General features: G+C 44.7%; 1 protein-coding gene across 2 annotated transcripts in view; it reads left to right on the top strand.

Annotated features, from left to right (window-relative positions):
- Positions 1-17900, top strand: part of ADCY8 (adenylate cyclase 8) — a 430517-nt gene that overhangs the window by 178854 nt on the left and 233763 nt on the right. For both annotated transcript variants that reach the window (XM_075352858.1, XM_075352859.1), the window contains exon 3: positions 2089-2219. In XM_075352858.1, coding sequence (XP_075208973.1) covers positions 2089-2219 — 131 coding nt within the window. The remainder of the gene's footprint in view (positions 1-2088; positions 2220-17900) is intronic.

Here is a 17900-nt window from a genome sequence, read left to right on the forward strand (position 1 = left end):
GTCTCTCCAGAGATGCTCAATTGGGTTTAGGTCAGGGCTCTGGCTGGGGCGGTCAAGAATGGTCAGAGAGTTGTTCTGAAGCCGCTCCTTTGTTATTTTATCTGTGTGCTTACGGTCATTGTCTTGTTGGAAGGGGAACCTTCGGCCAAGTCTGAGATCCAGAGCACTCTAGAAGAGGTTTTCTTCCAGGATATCTCTGTACTTGGCCGCATTCATCGTTCCTTCAATTGCAACCAGTCCTGTCCCTGCAGTTGAAACACACCCCCATAGCATGATGCTGCCTCCACCATGTTTCACTGTGGGGATTGTATTGGGCAGGTGATGCGCAGTGCCTGGTTTTCTCCACACATACCACTTAGAATTATCAGCAAAAAGTTCTATCTTCGTCTCATCATACCAGAGAATCTTATTTCTCATAGTCTGGGAGTCCTTCATGTGTTTTTTTGCAAACTCTATGTGGCTTTCATATGTCTTGCACTAAGGAGAGTTTTCCGTCGGGCCACTCTGCCATAAAGGCCCAACTAGTGGAGGGCTGCAGTGATAGGTGACTTTGTGGAACTTTCTCCCATTTCTCTACTGCATCTCTGGAGCTCAGGCACAGTGATCTTGGGTTTCTTCTTTACCTCTCACCAAGGCTCTTCTCCCACAATTGCTCAGTTTGGCTGGATGGCCAGGTCTAGGAAGAGTTCTGGTGGTCCCAAACTTCTTCCATTTAAGGATTATGGAGGCCACTGTGCTCTTAGGAACCTTGAGTACTGCAGAAATTCTTTTGTAACCTTGGCCAGATCTGTGCCTTGCCACAATTTTGTCTCTGAGCCCCTTGGGCAGTTCCTTTGACCTCATGATTGTCATTTGGTCTGACATGCACTGTGAGCTGTGAGGTCTTATATAGACAGGTGTGCGGCCTTCCAAATCCCATCCTATCAGTTTAATTACACACAGCTGGACTCCAATGAAGGAGCAGAACCATCTCAAGGAGGATCACAAAGAAATGAACAGCATGTGACCTACATATGAGTGTCTGAGCAAAGGGGCTGAATACTCATGACCATGTGATATTTTAGTTTTTCTTGTTTAATAAATTTGCAAAAATGTCTACATTTCTGGGGGGGGGGTGTTTCATCCAGACGGGGTGCAGGGTGTACATTAATGAGAAAAAAATTAACTTTTTATTAATTAACGAATTTACCAAATGGCTGCAATGAAACAAAGAGGGAAAAATGTAAAGGGGTCTGAATACTTTCCGTACCCACTGTAATTATATTATAGAATTATATAATATATTATTATATAATTATAATAATAATTATATAATAATATAAAAAATAATTATATTTATTGGGATAGAAAAGTTACACTCCTAGAAATTAAAACCAAGGAAAAGGTGGAATAAGGATTCACGTAATCAAGCAGCCGGTCAGGCAGCTGCACAGAAAGCGCTTATAAATTTGTAGTCCTGTGAAATTTGATTTTTTATGATTCTCATTGACTGCATTATTATATAATTAGTGGGTTGGAAATGTTTACCTAAGGAATGTTGGTATATGCAACAGATGAGGACTTCTTTGTATGTGTGAAGGAGGACTTTATGCTGGTCTAACAGTAGATGGCGATGATGTGTAAAGTTTCCTTACTCACTGTATTGTAAAAAGTCTTTTGTTTTTCTTCCTGGTTTTGGTTTCTCATCCTGATGCAATTCTGTATGACTGTGCATATCATTACCTCATGTTCTCTAAGGAGTAAAGAGCTTGTTATCTCATGTAATCTGGTCTGTGAACTTTCTTCTATACCTGGGAAGCTAGAAGCTGTGCAACAAGGAAAATATAGAATAGGGGTTTATATATTCAGACAGGCGGTCAGGCAGCTGCACAGAAAGCCCTTATAAAATTTAGTGCTGTGATATTTGTTTCATATTTACATTCTAGCATGCCAGTGTAAGGAGGCATATAAGCCATGCTCATCTGGTAAATTAAATATGCAGATTGCCCCTCTGAAGAAACCATTAGCATATTTGTGGATAGTTGATTGTTCGGTCTGATCCTGATCGTCTGTGATCCTGATCACATTTTTCTTGTGATGTTTTTGCAGGAACGACTTGTCCTTTCTGTATTACCTCGATTTGTTGTACTTGAAATGATCAACGACATGACCAATGTAGAGGACGAGCATCTGCAGCATCAATTCCACAAGATTTACATCCATCGCTATGAAAATGTCAGGTAAGAGTGAACTATAACTGGCATCTTTTCTATACTTATCATAACAATAGGACTAATTTTAGAGACTGGATATCAGAAGTTTTACTGGATTTCATTGTTCACAAAACTACTAAATGCCTCGATAAATTGCCCCAGGGTGGGAATGTGGACCCATTATTGCCCCTGTTAGACGTGGCCCTGGGTGAACCATCAGGAGGATTTTATGGGATTTTACAGTGTTAAACTTAAAAGGGATCAGTCAGCAGAATTTTTATTTTTCATGTTTGACAAAATATTTTATTTTAAATTTTAATATCATTATGTAATATAGCCAAACAGGAAACTTGTGATTTTCCCACTGAGTACTAGGCCAAATACTAGGCTCCTATTTCCTGTGACTTCCCACACGGAGATCGGCAGCAGAGTACTGTCTTTGACTTTTTTAAGTATTTTCTAGACATACTCCGATCTGGGAAAAGGCTATAGGGAGGGAGGAGGTGAGCTGTGACATCACCTACTGTGAATGGTGGAAAATTGGTAATTTACTGTATATAGAGGTGTTATTATTGTACAGGAGGAGGCGGAGGTGAGCTGTAACATCACCTATTGTGAATGGTGGATTCTTTGTTTTCTACTGTATTTAGAGGTGTTATCAGTCATTGTACCAGAGGGGGAGGAGGTGAGCTGTGGTATCACCTATTGTGAATGGTGGGTCCTGTGTTATATATTGTATATAGAGGTGTTATTCGTTATTGCACAGGAGGAGGGAGAGGTGAGCTGTAATATCACATATTGTAAATGGTGGATCCTGTGTTACCTCCTGTATATAGAGGTGTTTTCAGTTATTGCACAGGAGGATAAGGTGAGCTGTGATATCACCTATTGTGAATGGCGGATCCTGTGATATCTACTGTATATAGAGGTGTTATCACAGCTCACCTCCTCCCCCTGTATAATAACAGATAACACCTCTATATACAGCAGATATCACAGGATCCACCATTCACAATAGGTGATATCACAGCTCACCTCCTCCTACTGTGCAATGACTGATAACACCTCTATATACAGTAGATATCGCAGGAACCACCATTTACAATAGGTGATATCACAGCTCACCTCCTCCCCCTGTATAATAACAGATATCACCTATTGTGAATGGTGGTTCCTGTGATATCTACTGTATATAGAGGTGTTATCAGTCATAATATAGGAGGGGAGGAGGTGAGCTGTGACATCATATATTGTGAATGGAGGATCCTGTGTTATCTACTGTATATAGAAGTGTTATCTGTTATTATACAGGAGGAGGAGGTGAGCTGTGACATCACCTATTGTGAATGGTAGATTATTTTTTAATCTCCTGTATAACCAGGTGTTATTAGTCATTGTAGAAATGGAGGAGAAGCAGGTGAGCTGTGACATCGCCTATTGTGAATGGTGGATTATTTCTTATCGCCTGTATACAGTGTGTCCACCCATATCCTGTCCACCACCATTAACTTGAGAACGGCGGCAGCTATAGGCATAGAAGTGGTGTCTAGGTATAGTAACGTAGCCATGCGCTACGTAATGAAACCACCTATAGCGCCACCTGGTGGAAAACAACGGAGTTAGCATTTTTATCTTGAAAACAGAACGAGATAGAGAAAAAAAGTGAATTACAAAGTTGTAGGGCATCATCAATTCAATACGAATCGACACCTTGCATACAGAAATGCTATGATATGAAACCCATGACCCCCCCAAAACATTGAATGCTGGTCACGCATATGGCGCTCATGTAACTTTGATGCTCAAAGTGTCCCCCGTCAGCTGCAATGCACATCTGGACTCTGCACAGCATACTGCATCTTGCTGCACGTTGTGCAATATGGTAGGGGACACGTTTGCACAAGCATCTGTGATACGTGGTCGTAGGTCCTGCAATGTTGGTGGAGGGGTCGCATACACCTGCTGTTTGATGTGACCTCACAGAAAGAAGTCCAATGGGGTCAGGTCAGGTGAGCGTGGAGGCCACTCCACACAGCCACCATACCCAATGACTTGTAGGAAGGTCTCCATGAGGTATCGCTTCACGTCCGCAGCCTTGTGAGTCTTACACGTTCTAATCATAGCATTTCTGTATGCAAGGTGTCGATTCGTATTGAAATTGATGATGCCCTGCAACTTTGTAATTCACTTTTTTTCTCTATCTCGTTCTGTTTTCGAGATAAAAATGCTAACTCCGTTGTTTTCCACCAGGTGGCGCTAGAGGTGGTTTCATTGCGTAGCCCATGGCTACTTTACTATACCTAGACACCACTTCTATGCCTATAGTTGCCGCCGTTCTCAAGTTAATGGCGGTGGACAGGATATGGGTGGACACACTGTATAGAGGTGTTATTAGTCATTGTACAGGAGGAGCAGGTGAGCTGTGACATCACCTATTGTGAATGGAGGATCCTGTGTTATGTCCTGTAAGCTGCTATTGTATTAGAATTCTCGACAGCTTCTTTAAGAAAAAGGCTTCTAGAGAGCGCGGGGTAAGACGTAGAGCGGCCCGAGGCTGCTGCAGTCCCATGGAAATCCCATTGTAAGACATTGATCCGCGCTGAACGCGCAGCTCAGCTCCGCCGCCCCTGTAAGTACGGACTTTGGCCGGGGTTTAATGCTGCGGCAGCTTTGTCCGGCAGGATTGTGCGCTGTATGTGGACGGATTGCTCTAAAAGCTGCATTATCAGTATTATATATACGTGCTGGATAATCTTCTTCATTTTACTGTTAAATCCGCTCCTTTTAAAAAACAGTCTATTTTTATGTCCTCCTGGCGGCTGCCGAAACAGATGGGGATGGAGAAGGATTGTGTCGGCTTCTTCGTGCAGTTATTGGAAAGAAATGCAAAAAAAACAAGTCTATATTTAAATATTAATGTCCCAGATTTCATTAACCCTTCAGGATAGAAATTAATTTATAGGATCACTTATGGTGCACAATATTGGGCTGCATGCAGTGGTGGAGAATATGGTGTGCCGCCACATAGTGCTGCATACTCCTCTGCCATACAGCCTAACAATGCAGGAAGGACTGCAATACTCCTAGTGTAAAGTCTGTAACAGGACCCTCGCAGTTCACTCATAGGAGGGGCTAAATTACCAAATTCAGGACATTGAGACTCCAATTGGCTCAAATTGGGCTAATTTTTGTTGCGCAAAATGACACGATTCTTGCAGTTTGGCTTATGGATTGTTCTGGCAAAATAGGGACTGTTGGGCAATTTGGTAGGACATGAAGGTCCCAAGGCCCTCGAATAAATCTTAACTTTACTTCCTCCATGTGGCTATGTATGAAATTGGAGGCTGGGCGGCACGGTAGCTCAGTGGTCAGCAGTCTTGTGGTGGCTCAGTGGTTAGCACTGCAGTCTTGTGGTGGCTCAGTGGTTAGCACTGTGCTCTTGTGGTGGCTCAGTGGTTAGCACTGTGGTCTTGTGGTGGCTCAGTGGTTAGCACTGTAGTCTTGCGGTGGCTCAGTGGTTAGCACTGCAGTCTTGCAGCGCTGGGGTCCTGGGTTCAAATCCCATCAAGGACAACATCTGCAAGGAGTTTGTATGTTCTCCCCGTGTTTGCGTGGGTTTCCTCAGGTACTCTGGTTTCCTCCCACACTACAAAGACATTCTGATAGGGAATGTAGATTGTGAGCCCCAATGGGGACAGTGTTCCTGATGTATGTAAAGCGCTGCGGAATATGTTAGCGCTACATAAAAATAAAGATTGATTTATTTTATTTATTCCAGAAGGACACTATGGGCTCTTGGGTGTCATGGGTGTGTCACGGGTCACAGACAGTCATGTGGTTTCTGGCCATAGAAGGTCACAGTGTTTGGCTGCGCATAAGGCTTCCTGACTTTCCATTGTTTCATTGGTATGGGTAGTTTTCCTGTTGGATTTTCATCTCTCCCCCTTTTGGACCCAGCAGGAGCTCACCTCCCACCCAGCTGCTGATCATCAGTATTCTCCTTGTGCTTAAATACCCCTTCCTTCCTTGGACTGGTGCTGGTGATATTTTTCAGTTCATTCAAGCCTCGGTTGCAAGCAGGTGGCTCGTACTCCTCTGTGGTGTCATTGCTGAAAACTTTGCTGAACTTCTACCTGGGTCATCTGTGGATAAGTAGTTCATGCATTTCACCCCAGTGATTCCCAATTGTCTCTTCTAAAGTGGTTAGTGGGGTTGGCAAAGAGCTCATCCCATCCGTTCCCTATTTAAGGTCCAGCACTAGGGATACCTAGGGTCAAGTATCCAGCTTGGCACATAGGTGTGGAACCTATCTAGGGTGGTGAGGGACCCCAGGGACCAGCACTTGGGATATCTAGGGTCAGGTGTCCAGCTCGGCATATAGATGCGGAACCTATCTAGGGTGGTGAAGGACCTCAGGGCCCAGCACTAGGAATACCTAGGGTCAGGTGTCCAGCTTGGCACATAGGTGTGGAACCTATCTAGGGTGGTGAGGGACCCCAGGGACTAGCACTAGGGATGCCTAGGGTCAGGTGTCCAGCTCGGCGTATAGATGCGGAACCTATCTAGGGTGGTGAGGGACCCCAGGGACCAGTACTAAGTTTGGTGAGGAATCACCATCTTCCCTTTCCCTAGACACAGGGTTTCCCTTCCCTGTACCTGTGACATTCGGTTGTGCATGAGCCTGTAAGGTCTATTCCAGCTGTGAAATCCGAGAACATTGGTATACGGAGCATTTCTAATAGCACATTTTCTTTCTTTTTTCATTTGGTCTATATCATTATTTCTCTCTATGGGTTGAATAAGCATTTCTTGTACATTTATTAACGGGGCCTTCTGAGATATTTAAAGCTTTTTGGTTGAACTAGCGATGGCTAATCCAACCTACAGGTATCTTTATGCGGTATCCCTCGGTCAATCACTAATGTTCTGCTGGTGTCCATGTCTGCACTCCTCCTATCACCAAGAGCTCTTGGATGCCCCAGTACACCCAGACACTATGGGACTTCTGCGGTGGTCAAGATCCCCAGTCTCGGTTACAGACCCCCCATCCCAGAAGTGCTACCAAAAGAAGCCAATAAAGGAACACTAGGTTTACTAGAAAGCATTCACGTTGTCTCACCCTCCATTAGGATCTCAGATTGCACCAATCTCCAACCTTTTGACTAAGTTCCCTCAACGCTTGGTTCCCTGCCAAAACATGGGTTAGACCAAGATCTCTGTTTTCCTCAAGTCTCATAGATGGAGAGATGCCCTTCTTAGAGATGAGCAAATTAGTTGATATCCAATAAAATTTGCTGCAAACTTTCCAAAAATTTTAGACTTGACCGCAAAGCCAAGAAAATGGTAGCCAGCAAGTCACCATTTTCCTGGATTCTTTTTGAGGGCCAGGGAGGGGTTCATAAATATATGGTTACACTCACCTGCTCTACTGTCTCAACTATTTGCCCGGTGTTCTGCTCACTACCTCCGGGCTTTGGATCCTATGGTGCTGACTAGCTGTCACGGGAAATGATGGGGTAACTTGGAACCAGGGCACCTAAACTGGGCCTCAGGCTTGGGTGGTCCTAACTGGCCTCGTTCCCAATGTCCAATGGTGACGATGTTTGGGCTGCCTTCCTAACCCTAGCTCCTGATTAGCCCTGGTCTATACACCCTCACCCCAACCCCTGGGGAGGGCCGGGACAAGAGAACCAAAACTCAAGCTCACATAAAACACACACAAAGGTAAAACAATATGTGCTCAGGAGGAAATAAAGAACAGGGAGGAAATAAACACAAAGAGAATATTTCCACAACACATCAAATAACTCACAGGAGATCTGGAATGCCATAGCACAAAGACCGGTTTCACAAATGAAGCTATAATCGGCGTAGGGAAACAGGCTCCACCATCTTTTAAAGGGTGCAGGTGACTGTGATAGGTCCCCTGTGACCCTGGCAGTAATCCACAGGCTGGCAGAAATGAACTCCTGCTAGATTGACCTCTAATTAGCACACAACTGGTCGACGTCCAAGTCTGACTGCAACACAAAAGCACCAGGGAAACCATAGTGTGACGTGCCATGACACTTGGTGATTGACAGTAGGCAGCACATGGTCATATGGGGCTTGATGAACCTCATTGATGTCAGTGATATGGGTCGCACCCTACATGACCATGCAAGGTGTAGATCTGGACTGAAGAACAAAGAGAAAAATAATCCAAAACGTGGTGGTTCAGGCAGGACAAGGAAGGGGCTGGCCTGAGGCGGGTGACGATAAGCTTTTACTCTTTTCTATCACCTTCCTTCCCCACCCTTTATTATGTTATGGGGTCTAGGAACATTAAAATGTTATTGGCGTTTTTTCGATTTGAACCTAATTTATTCGGCCCAAATTAAATCAGTCATCTGAAACCGAATTCCATGAGATGGACCCGTCTACCGTCCGTCCTTTCTTAACTTTTCTCTTGGCTCATCAAATTCTAAAATAGCAATAAGAGATTACCAGATCACCGCACTCTTGTTTTCTGCACATTCTACAGTGGCCCGGCTTTTTGGGGAATTTTGGATTTACTTTCATTTGATGCTGAAGGGGTTAATAACCCATTCCCTTCTCGTTGAGATTATTCATAGCCTTAATTACAGCACCAGCAACTTATCACTCCCTTTCTCTTTATATACCCACTCTTGGTTTCACTCCATGACTGTTATAGTTCTTCTATACTGACCACTTTGAAGGAGCATGTCTCTCGAGAAGCTCAGGTGTTTGTTTCAGTTACAGGTGTGAAATGTCCTGCTGTAAAAGCTGAGGAGTGCTATCTGTTGTGTCTTTCCCCACCCGTTTGTCTTACCTTCCTCATTTTGCTTTATTGCGAGTGTAGGGTCTCGCTGGCCTATACACTAAGCAGGGTGACTTCAGGCCCAGCAAGAGCCTAGGCACGTGATGGTGCACGGGGGAAGGGGGAGTCTAGCCTTTTGATTCTTTCTGCTAATGAGAGGTTTTCAGTCTAAATGCTCTTAAACGTCGTGACACTGTATGACAAGACAGATCCTTACCCTGTTTAGTGCTGAACTGGCTATTAATTCCAGCTGCAGTGTTGAAATGATTAGCCATGGAGATTCTCCGCATTATCCTGTCCTTTCTTGCATTTGTCTTTGGAGGGCGAACAGACTTCTTGGGGGACTTGAAAGAGTTTGAGATGTTGTAAAGATGCAATATTCTTGAAATTACAGACTTGGAACGACCAACTTCTCTTCCTATGGCTGATAGAGTCACCCCTTTGGCCTTCATCTGGACAACCTGCTGTTGGAGGGTTTTAGTCACTTTGGAATGGCACACCATTTGTGCAAAGTCAGTGCAAACTGGAAAGTTAGGCTGCCAGTTACACAGGGTTTGACAGATAAGTAAGGAAATTAGCACCAGATGCCAGATTTACACCAATAACTTGCAGGAATCTGAAAGTGTTCTCTAACTTTTCTCTGTGTATTTTACATTTATCTCATTTACATTTTTATTATGTGCTTTACAATAAATTCAATTTATGAAATAAGCTTAAAATACTGTATTTCCCGATGTTAGGATATAATCACATAGGACGACACAATGACCACAACATTTAGGAAATGGTGTGTTGTTCTCTAATTTTGATCTTAAGTGTAGGTCGCCTTGCTCGCACCAGCCTTTTCAGCTTTGCCTATACATTTTCCATATGATTGAAATCAGGGCTTTGTGATGGCCACTCCAAAACATTGTCCTTTTTTCTCCTTAAGCCACTTTGTAACCAGCAGTATGCTTTGGGTCATTGTCCATTTGGAAGACCCATTTCTGCCCAAGCTTTAAGTTCCTGGCCGATGTCTTGAGATGTTTCTTCAGTATTGACACATAATCTTCTTTCCTCATGATGCCATCTATTTTGTGGAGTGCACCTGTCGCTCCTGCAGCAAAACAACCCCACAACTTGATGTTGCCATCCTCGTGTGTCACAGTTGGGATGGTTTTCTTATGCTTCAAAGCTTTTACCTTTTTCCATTAGTATTTGGTACCATTGCCTTTACACTGTATGACTTGGATGAAACGTTTTGGATCTCCTTCCACAGCTTCTCACAATAGTTGGTAGGAATTTGGGCGCTTTACTACTGACAGAACTGGTGTAACTGAGCCATATTTGTAAGTCTCTTGCTCGCACCGGACCTTTCAGCTTTGTCCATAAATGTTCAATAGGATTGAGATCAGGGCTTTGTGATGACCACTCCAAAACATTGACCTTTTTTCTCCTTAAGCCACTTTGTAACCAGCAGTATGCTTTGGGTCATTGTCCATTTGGAAGACCATTTCTGCCCAAGCTTTAAGTCCCTGGCTGATGTCTTGAGATGTTGCTTCAGTATTGCCACATAATCTTCTTTCCTCATGATGTCATCTATTTTGTGGAGTGCACCTGTCGCTCCTGCAGCAAAACAACCCCACAACTTGATGCTGCCATCCTCATGTTTCACAGTTGGGATGGTTTTCTTATGCTTCAAAGCTTTTACCTTTTTCCATCAGTATTTGGTACCATTGCCCTTACACTGTATGACTTGGATGAAACGTTTTGGATCTCCTTCCACAAGCTTCTCACAATAGTTGGTAGGAATTTGGGTCCATTACAACTGACAGAACTGGTGTAACTGAGCAATGTTTGTAGGTCGCCTTGCTCGCTCCGGCCTTTTCAGCTTTGCTGATAAATTTTCCATAGGATTGAGATCAGGGCTTTGTGATGGCCACTCCAAAACATTGACCTTTTCTCTCCTTAGGCCACTTTGTAACCAGCAATATGCTTTGGGTCATTGTCCATTTGGAAGACCCATTTCTGCCCAAGCTTTAAGTTCCTGGCTGATGTCTTGAGATGTTGCTTCAGTATTGCCACATAATCTTCTTTCCTCGTGTTGCCATCTATTTTGTGAAGTGCACCTAGTTGGTAGGAATTTGGGTCCATTCCTACTGACAGAACTGGTGTAACTGAGCCATGTTTGTAGGTCGCCTTGCTCGCTCCGGCCTTTTCAGCTTTGCTGATAAATTTTCCATAGGATTGAGAGAAGGGCTTTGTGATGGCCATTCCAAAACATTAACTTTGTTCTCCTTAAGCCACTTGGTAACCAGTTTGGCAATATGGTTCAGGTCATTGTCCATTAGGACTAGCACGCTATAGATAAATTATTCAGTGGCTTTACCTTGGGACTGATGAGCGTGGTAGTTCCCAATTCCCTTTTCTTTGTTAACGATGATAACTACAGTCTGAATAATTTGTAAAAATTGCCTTAGATTTTTTTTTTTAGATTTTTGCCCTACTTTTACAGACTGTCTTGGAATTTCTGGATGGTTGGCTACCCTGCTTGTCACCTCTGTGTGCTAGCCATCAATCCTATGTGAAGATGTGGAGAATATTCAGGTTTCATTTATGGGTTTTTTGACCCAAAAATTGAATTGGTATATAAACAGTTTGGTATTTACCTAAAGTGGGCACGGCCTGTTCTGTGTAAGTGGAGTATAGAGTACCAAAGCCATCAGCGTTATTGGTATTTATAGCCTGGGAGTGAGAAATAGTGAACGTCAGACTTCAACGCTCTATTGTTTGTGCACAGTACATTGTGGCAATCTACATGCCCCCTCTTATAATACAGTATTAAAAAGATGCATTTACGTCATTTTCATTCACATGAACCTTTTTTTTTCCTCTAGTAAATTCAAGGACAAAAATAAATCAGTTCGTGATAGACTAGATTGCATTTTTATAGCTCTGCACTTTACGGATTATTTACTTGTCACTTCTATTATAATCATTGTATTCCGCTCTACAATATTTAAAAATATACACAAAAAAATAAATTCCCAGTAGAAACTATTTTCTGAGTCATCTTCGAAAGACGAGTTACTGTTTCTTATTTATATCTAGTTTTTTAAGCAGTAGGCAACGGTAATGGCCAAAATGTCATTCCCAAGGTAATTCCCAAATATATAAAGGTGCACATGATCAAGCAGTAGGGTGGAAGGACTTGTGTTATTTCATATCTGGGGACATATCTAGTGACAAATGCCTTCCAGTTGCCTAAAAAAGTCAGTGACTACTTTTGTGGTACCTTTTAAAGAGGTAGTCTTTAAAAAGACCAACAAAGAGTCACCCCAAATATCTGATCTTTGGTAATTTGTATTGTTGGGAACCGCTATGGGTACTCTACAGTACCCATAGCGGTTCCCAACAATACAAATTACCAAAGTGCCTGTCAGGTGGCAAGAAGGGTGTTTTTGTAGCGCCCCACGGTGCAGGCAGTTAACCTACTCGTTGCCGGACCGTGGACTGTTGCTTGTCACGGGTGGCCTAGCCCGGCTACGTTGCCCCGAGGCGTACAGAAGATGGCTGGGGATAGGATGATGGGAGTAGTAGTGAGTTGTTTGTCGTGACGCCACCTGTGGTGTGCGGCCAGGGAATGGGCCACTGCTGCTGTCGCTGTCCTCTGGGACAGATGGTAGTAGCAGCTATGGGTGGAGTGGGCCCCGGGGAGGAAGATGAGGGGAGTAGTAATGGCGGCTCGTAGCAGCAGAACCGGTAATAAAGAGTCAGAGTCTATGGCTGCGGTTCCAGGTTGTTTACTCACTTTTGTACAATGCCGCTCACCCAGGGGTAATACCGGTCACTTGCTATGATGGGCTCCGTCGAACCCGAACTCGTCAGAGATCAGCCCGGTTTGGTGTTCGGTGGGTCTCCACCTTGTAATGCCTGACTGTGGATCCCCTAGCTTGAAGCCACGAGAGGACCCTGTGTTTCACGAGATGTACTCTATATATGCAGGTGATGCGGTTCTAATGTGGGGTCCGGCTTGATGCGAGGCCCCTGATCCTACATGGCACTGTGCTGTCGGGTGCTGTGTGGTCAGGGAAGCTTGAAACTTTCCCCGTCCAGGCAGATTCTGGAAATCCAACGTGAAGTATGATCTTCCTTAGGCTCTGTGCGCACTAGAAAAGTGATTTTTCTCAAGAAAATTTCTTGAGAAACTTCTGGGAGTTGAAGATTTCCGCACCTGCGGAAAAATCCGCGAGAAAAACGCATGCGGATTTGCCACGGAATTGCCGCGGATTTACCGCGGATTTACCGCAGGTTGGTCCCTGCGGTTTTGCAATAAATAATATAGATAATCGATAGACAGATAATGGATAGAGTGAAAGATGGATAGATGAATAGATAGATAGGCCTGTTTCACACGTCAGTGATTCTGGTACGTTTGTGCTTTTTTTTAAACGTACCAGAATCCCTGACATACGCAGACCCATTATAATCAATGGGTCTGCTCACACGTCAGTGATTTGTCACTGCACGTGTCTCCGTGCAGCGTACCCGCGTGTGCGTGATTGCCGCACGGAGACATGTCCATTTTTTTCTGGCATCACTGATGTCCCACGGACCACGCAGTGGTGTGGTCCATGAAACACGTGCCAGAAAAAAACGTGCTTTTAAAATAAAAAAACATTTTTACTCACCCGGCTCCAGCGATGTCCTCTGCAGCCCGTGCAGCTTGCTGCTTCTGAGCCGGCTCATTACTGTCGCGCATATTCATGATGCACGACACAGCCGACCCGGAAGCAGCTGCTGCGGGGGTCACCGCCGGCCGGATGCTGCACCGCGGGAGCGATCAGCACCATGGAGAGCGGGAGCGCGCACAGGTGAGTTGATTTCTAAGTGCAATTACGGGCCACGGAGAACGGAGCCCGGATTGCACTTAGACAACCCACGTGTGCCGTAATTCACGGCACACGGAGGGACATGTGCCTGTTTTACACGCCAGTGAAAAACGTCAGTGTTTTTCACTGACGTGTGAAACGGGCCATAGATAGATAGATGAGAAAGACCTATATAATGTCCCACCTCCCTGCATTTTCTAAGCTGGCACCCTTTAGTGACTTTCATGTGGCACTAAAGGGTGCTTAGCCTTGTATTTAGCCATAAAAGAAATAAATAATTAAAAAAAAAATGACGTGAGGTCCCCCCATCTTTTGTAGCCAGCTAGGGTAAAGCAGACGGCTGCATCCTGCAAACCACAGCTGGCAGCTTCACCTTGGCTGGTAATCCAAAATAGAGGGCACCCCACGCTGTTATTTTACATTAAATAAATAATTTAAAACAAAAAACGTGGGGTCCCCCCCAAATTGGATCACCAGCCAAGGTAAAGCGGACAGCTGTGGTCTGGTATTCTTAGACTAGGGAGGTCCACTGTTATTGGACACTCCCCAGCCTAAAAATAGCAGGCCGCAGCCGCCCCAGAAGTGGCGCATCCATTAGACGTGCCAATCCTGGCGCTTCGCCCCAGCTCATCCCGCGCCCTGGTGCGTTGGCAAACGAGGTAATATATGGGGTTGATGCCAGATGTGTAATGTAACCTGGCGTCAAGCCCTGGGGTTGGTGAGGTCAGGCGTCTATCAGATACCCGACATCACCAACCCAGTCAGTAAGAAATAAAAAATAGACAACAAAAAAAGTTTTATTTGAAAAAACACTCCCCAAAACATTCCCTCTTTAACCAATTTATTGAAAAGAGCACAATCAATTCCAAGTCCGGCGTAATCCAATAAGGGGGGGCACGGCGATCCATACCATAGTCGCTGTCCCAGTCAATGAAGAACAGAATGTTCCCCATTGGCAGGGAGAGCAATGCAGTGACCTGAGCTAACATCAATAGGTGAGCCCAGGTCACTGCAGGGGATGACGAGCGCTGCCATCAGGAGCATAGATGAGATCAATACCTGCTGTGACGATCTCCTGCACTGCTGACGTCAGCGCTGTCACTGCCTTCTATGCCCGCCGCGTTGTCAGAAGTATCGCGAGAGCCCGTGACGTCACCGCTAGTGACAGTCACGGGCCGTTCGCAAGACGGGCATAGACAGCAGTGATAGCGGTGACGTCAGGAGGCAGGAGATCATCACAGCAGGTAATGATCTCACCTCCTGACAGCAGCGATCGTCATCCCCGCGGCTGCCAGCACTGCAGGGTGTCAGTGTCTGCCTGTGTCAGTGTCTGCCTGCGCTGCAGCGTGACAAGCTGCTGATACTGCGGGCAGACACTGACACCCTGCAGTGCAGGCAGCCGCGAGGCTGGAGCAGGACACACACTGCACGGGCACCTGGAGGTCGCACGGAAGTGCTTCTGTGCGGCGTCCAGGGAGTGTGACGTCTGTGTTTACTCTGCTCCACTTCCTTTTCCTGGCATAATGACATCGCTTCCTGCAAAACCGCAGGCAGCGATGAGCATTACCGCAGGTAAATCGCGGCTATACCGGGGATATACCGCACATCATTTGCTACCTGCGGTATACCCCCGGAATTTCGCGATTACATTACAGTGAATGGAGTGAAATTCCGGGGGTATACCGCAGGTACCTGCGGAAAATAATGGACATGCTCATTTTCTCAAGAAAGTTTCTTGAGAAAATTTTCTCAAGGAAATTTCTTGAGAAAAATCCGCAGCGTGCGCACAGCTATTTTTTTTTCTCATAGGATTTGCTGGGAAATGTCTGCACAAAGATTGCAGACATTTCTCAAGAAATTTCCGCAGCAAATGCGCGGGTAAATCCGCGGGCAAAACGGCCTAGTGCGCACAGAGCCTTAGGGTCCTGCCACCCTGTGTGGTGTCAGTTCCGAGGGGAGCAGATTCACTCTCCCCACGTCAACCATGTGATCTTTCTCCTCATTCCCACCGGAGCATCCCTGAGATGCGACTGCTCCCTTCCTCTCCTGCTGGAGAACTCTCTAACTGTTCTGTTGGCTCCTGACTCCCCCTGCTGGCTGCACTTCCTCCCTCCCAGGTCCTAAGTTAGTGGGACTGGGGCCCCTGTTGAGGGCATCCCATAAATGCCACTCTGTGAGCGACCCCTTTATTACCCGACCTAGCCCAGTTCCCAGTGGGAACAGGGCAACCTGGTGTGTATTTGAGTGTGCAATGTGGTGAAACCGGGACTGACCTCTTCAGGATCTGGATTTAGCATGACACCCAATTTGGGTGCAATACTCTGTGGCGACTGAAACCTCAGGGGCGCCACATTATCATCACTCCAAAACTTGGCAAATTTACCTTTCGGAAGCCTGGGTGACCAAAGCAGCTTTATATTGTTTCATTAAAAATAAACAGTAACATTTGGTATTATAGTTCCCATTGCGGTTCCCAAATACGTAAATATCAAAGTGTCTGTCAAAAGGTAACATGACTGTAGAATATGTATCACTGTCATGTATGACTCAGCAAAGTTGTTATTCAGGAGCCTGGGAGACCATCAGTAGTAGATCTTTTGCTTCTTAAATGTTTATGAATGCTATTACTAATCTTAAATGATCCTAAGACCCCCAAATAGCAAATGTCATGAAGGAATTTGCATACGCTATGTATTACTTCATATCTCGCAGTGGTAACGGACATTCAGGAACTTGACATGCTGTGCAACAATTAGCGTGGAAGATTTAAATTTGTCTCATGAAGAGTTAACATTACTGCCTACCATGACCGTACCCATGGCGGTTCCCAAAAACATGAATAACCAAAGTACCTGTTATGATAAAGGACAATGGTTGTGGGGCATTTATCATTCATGAATTTTATATCAGCACATCCATGAATGTCATATTAGAGTATATGGGTGTTAAAGGGGTTCTCTAGAAAGGAGATAACTGAAAAAAAATTCCTTAATCACATTTCTATATACTTTTAATGGGCAAATCACAATAATTTTGTCTATGGAGGTAAATAATATGGAATGAAAAATTGTTGCTGCCTAATAACACTGACAGAAACCTGTGAGCACATGCAGTAGAAAGGTAAGCCCCTCTTTTTATGTGTGATAAAATGGGATCTAAAGAGATATCCTGATGTAATATTGGAAACACTGAAAAGGTAAGAAGAGGCTGTGCACACTGTTTTATCCCCTGTATGTCTGATCTATTACTGGAGTTTCAAGGGGTGATAAGGTAAGAAGAGGCTGCTCACATTACTGTCTATTCTATCTGTCTGATCTAATAATCGAGATAGCAGAAATATTAAGGAAAGAAGAGTCTGCTCACATTACTGTCCATCCTATCTATCTGATCTAATAATCGAGATAGCAGAAATATTAAGGAAAGAAGAATCTGCTCACATTGCTGTCCATCCTGTCTCTCTGATCTAATACCAGAAATGCCAGAGGTACTAATGTAAGAGGAGGCTGCTTACATTGCTGTCCACCTTGTCTATCTGATCTAATACCGGAGATGCCAGAGGTGCTAATGTAAGAGGAGACCGCTCATACTGCTGTCCACCCTTTGTTTCTGATCTAATACTGGAGATATCAGGGGTGTTAAAATAAATGGAGGCTGCTGACCCCCCTGTCTATGTGATCTAATACTGAAAATACCAGGGGTGCTGATGTAAGAGGCTGCACACACTGCTGTCCACCCTGTCATCTAATATTGGAGATACCATTGGAGCGGAGTTAACCCTAGAACGCGCAACCATAGTAATGCTACAATAGAAACCAAGTAACCTAGCAAGCCTGCAAGGCCCCAGGTATGCGTTCTAGAGTTAAAAAGAGGCTGCTCACACAGCTGTGAACTATGTCTATTTGATCAAATACTGGAAATTCCAGAGGTATTGAGGTAAAAGAGGCTGCTTACACTGCTGTCCACTATGTCAATCTGATCAAATACTGGAAATAGCAGAAGTGCTGAGGTAAGAAGATG

Source organism: Anomaloglossus baeobatrachus, chromosome 6, assembly GCF_048569485.1.
Source record: "Anomaloglossus baeobatrachus isolate aAnoBae1 chromosome 6, aAnoBae1.hap1, whole genome shotgun sequence".
Lineage (NCBI taxonomy): Eukaryota > Metazoa > Chordata > Amphibia > Anura > Aromobatidae > Anomaloglossus > Anomaloglossus baeobatrachus.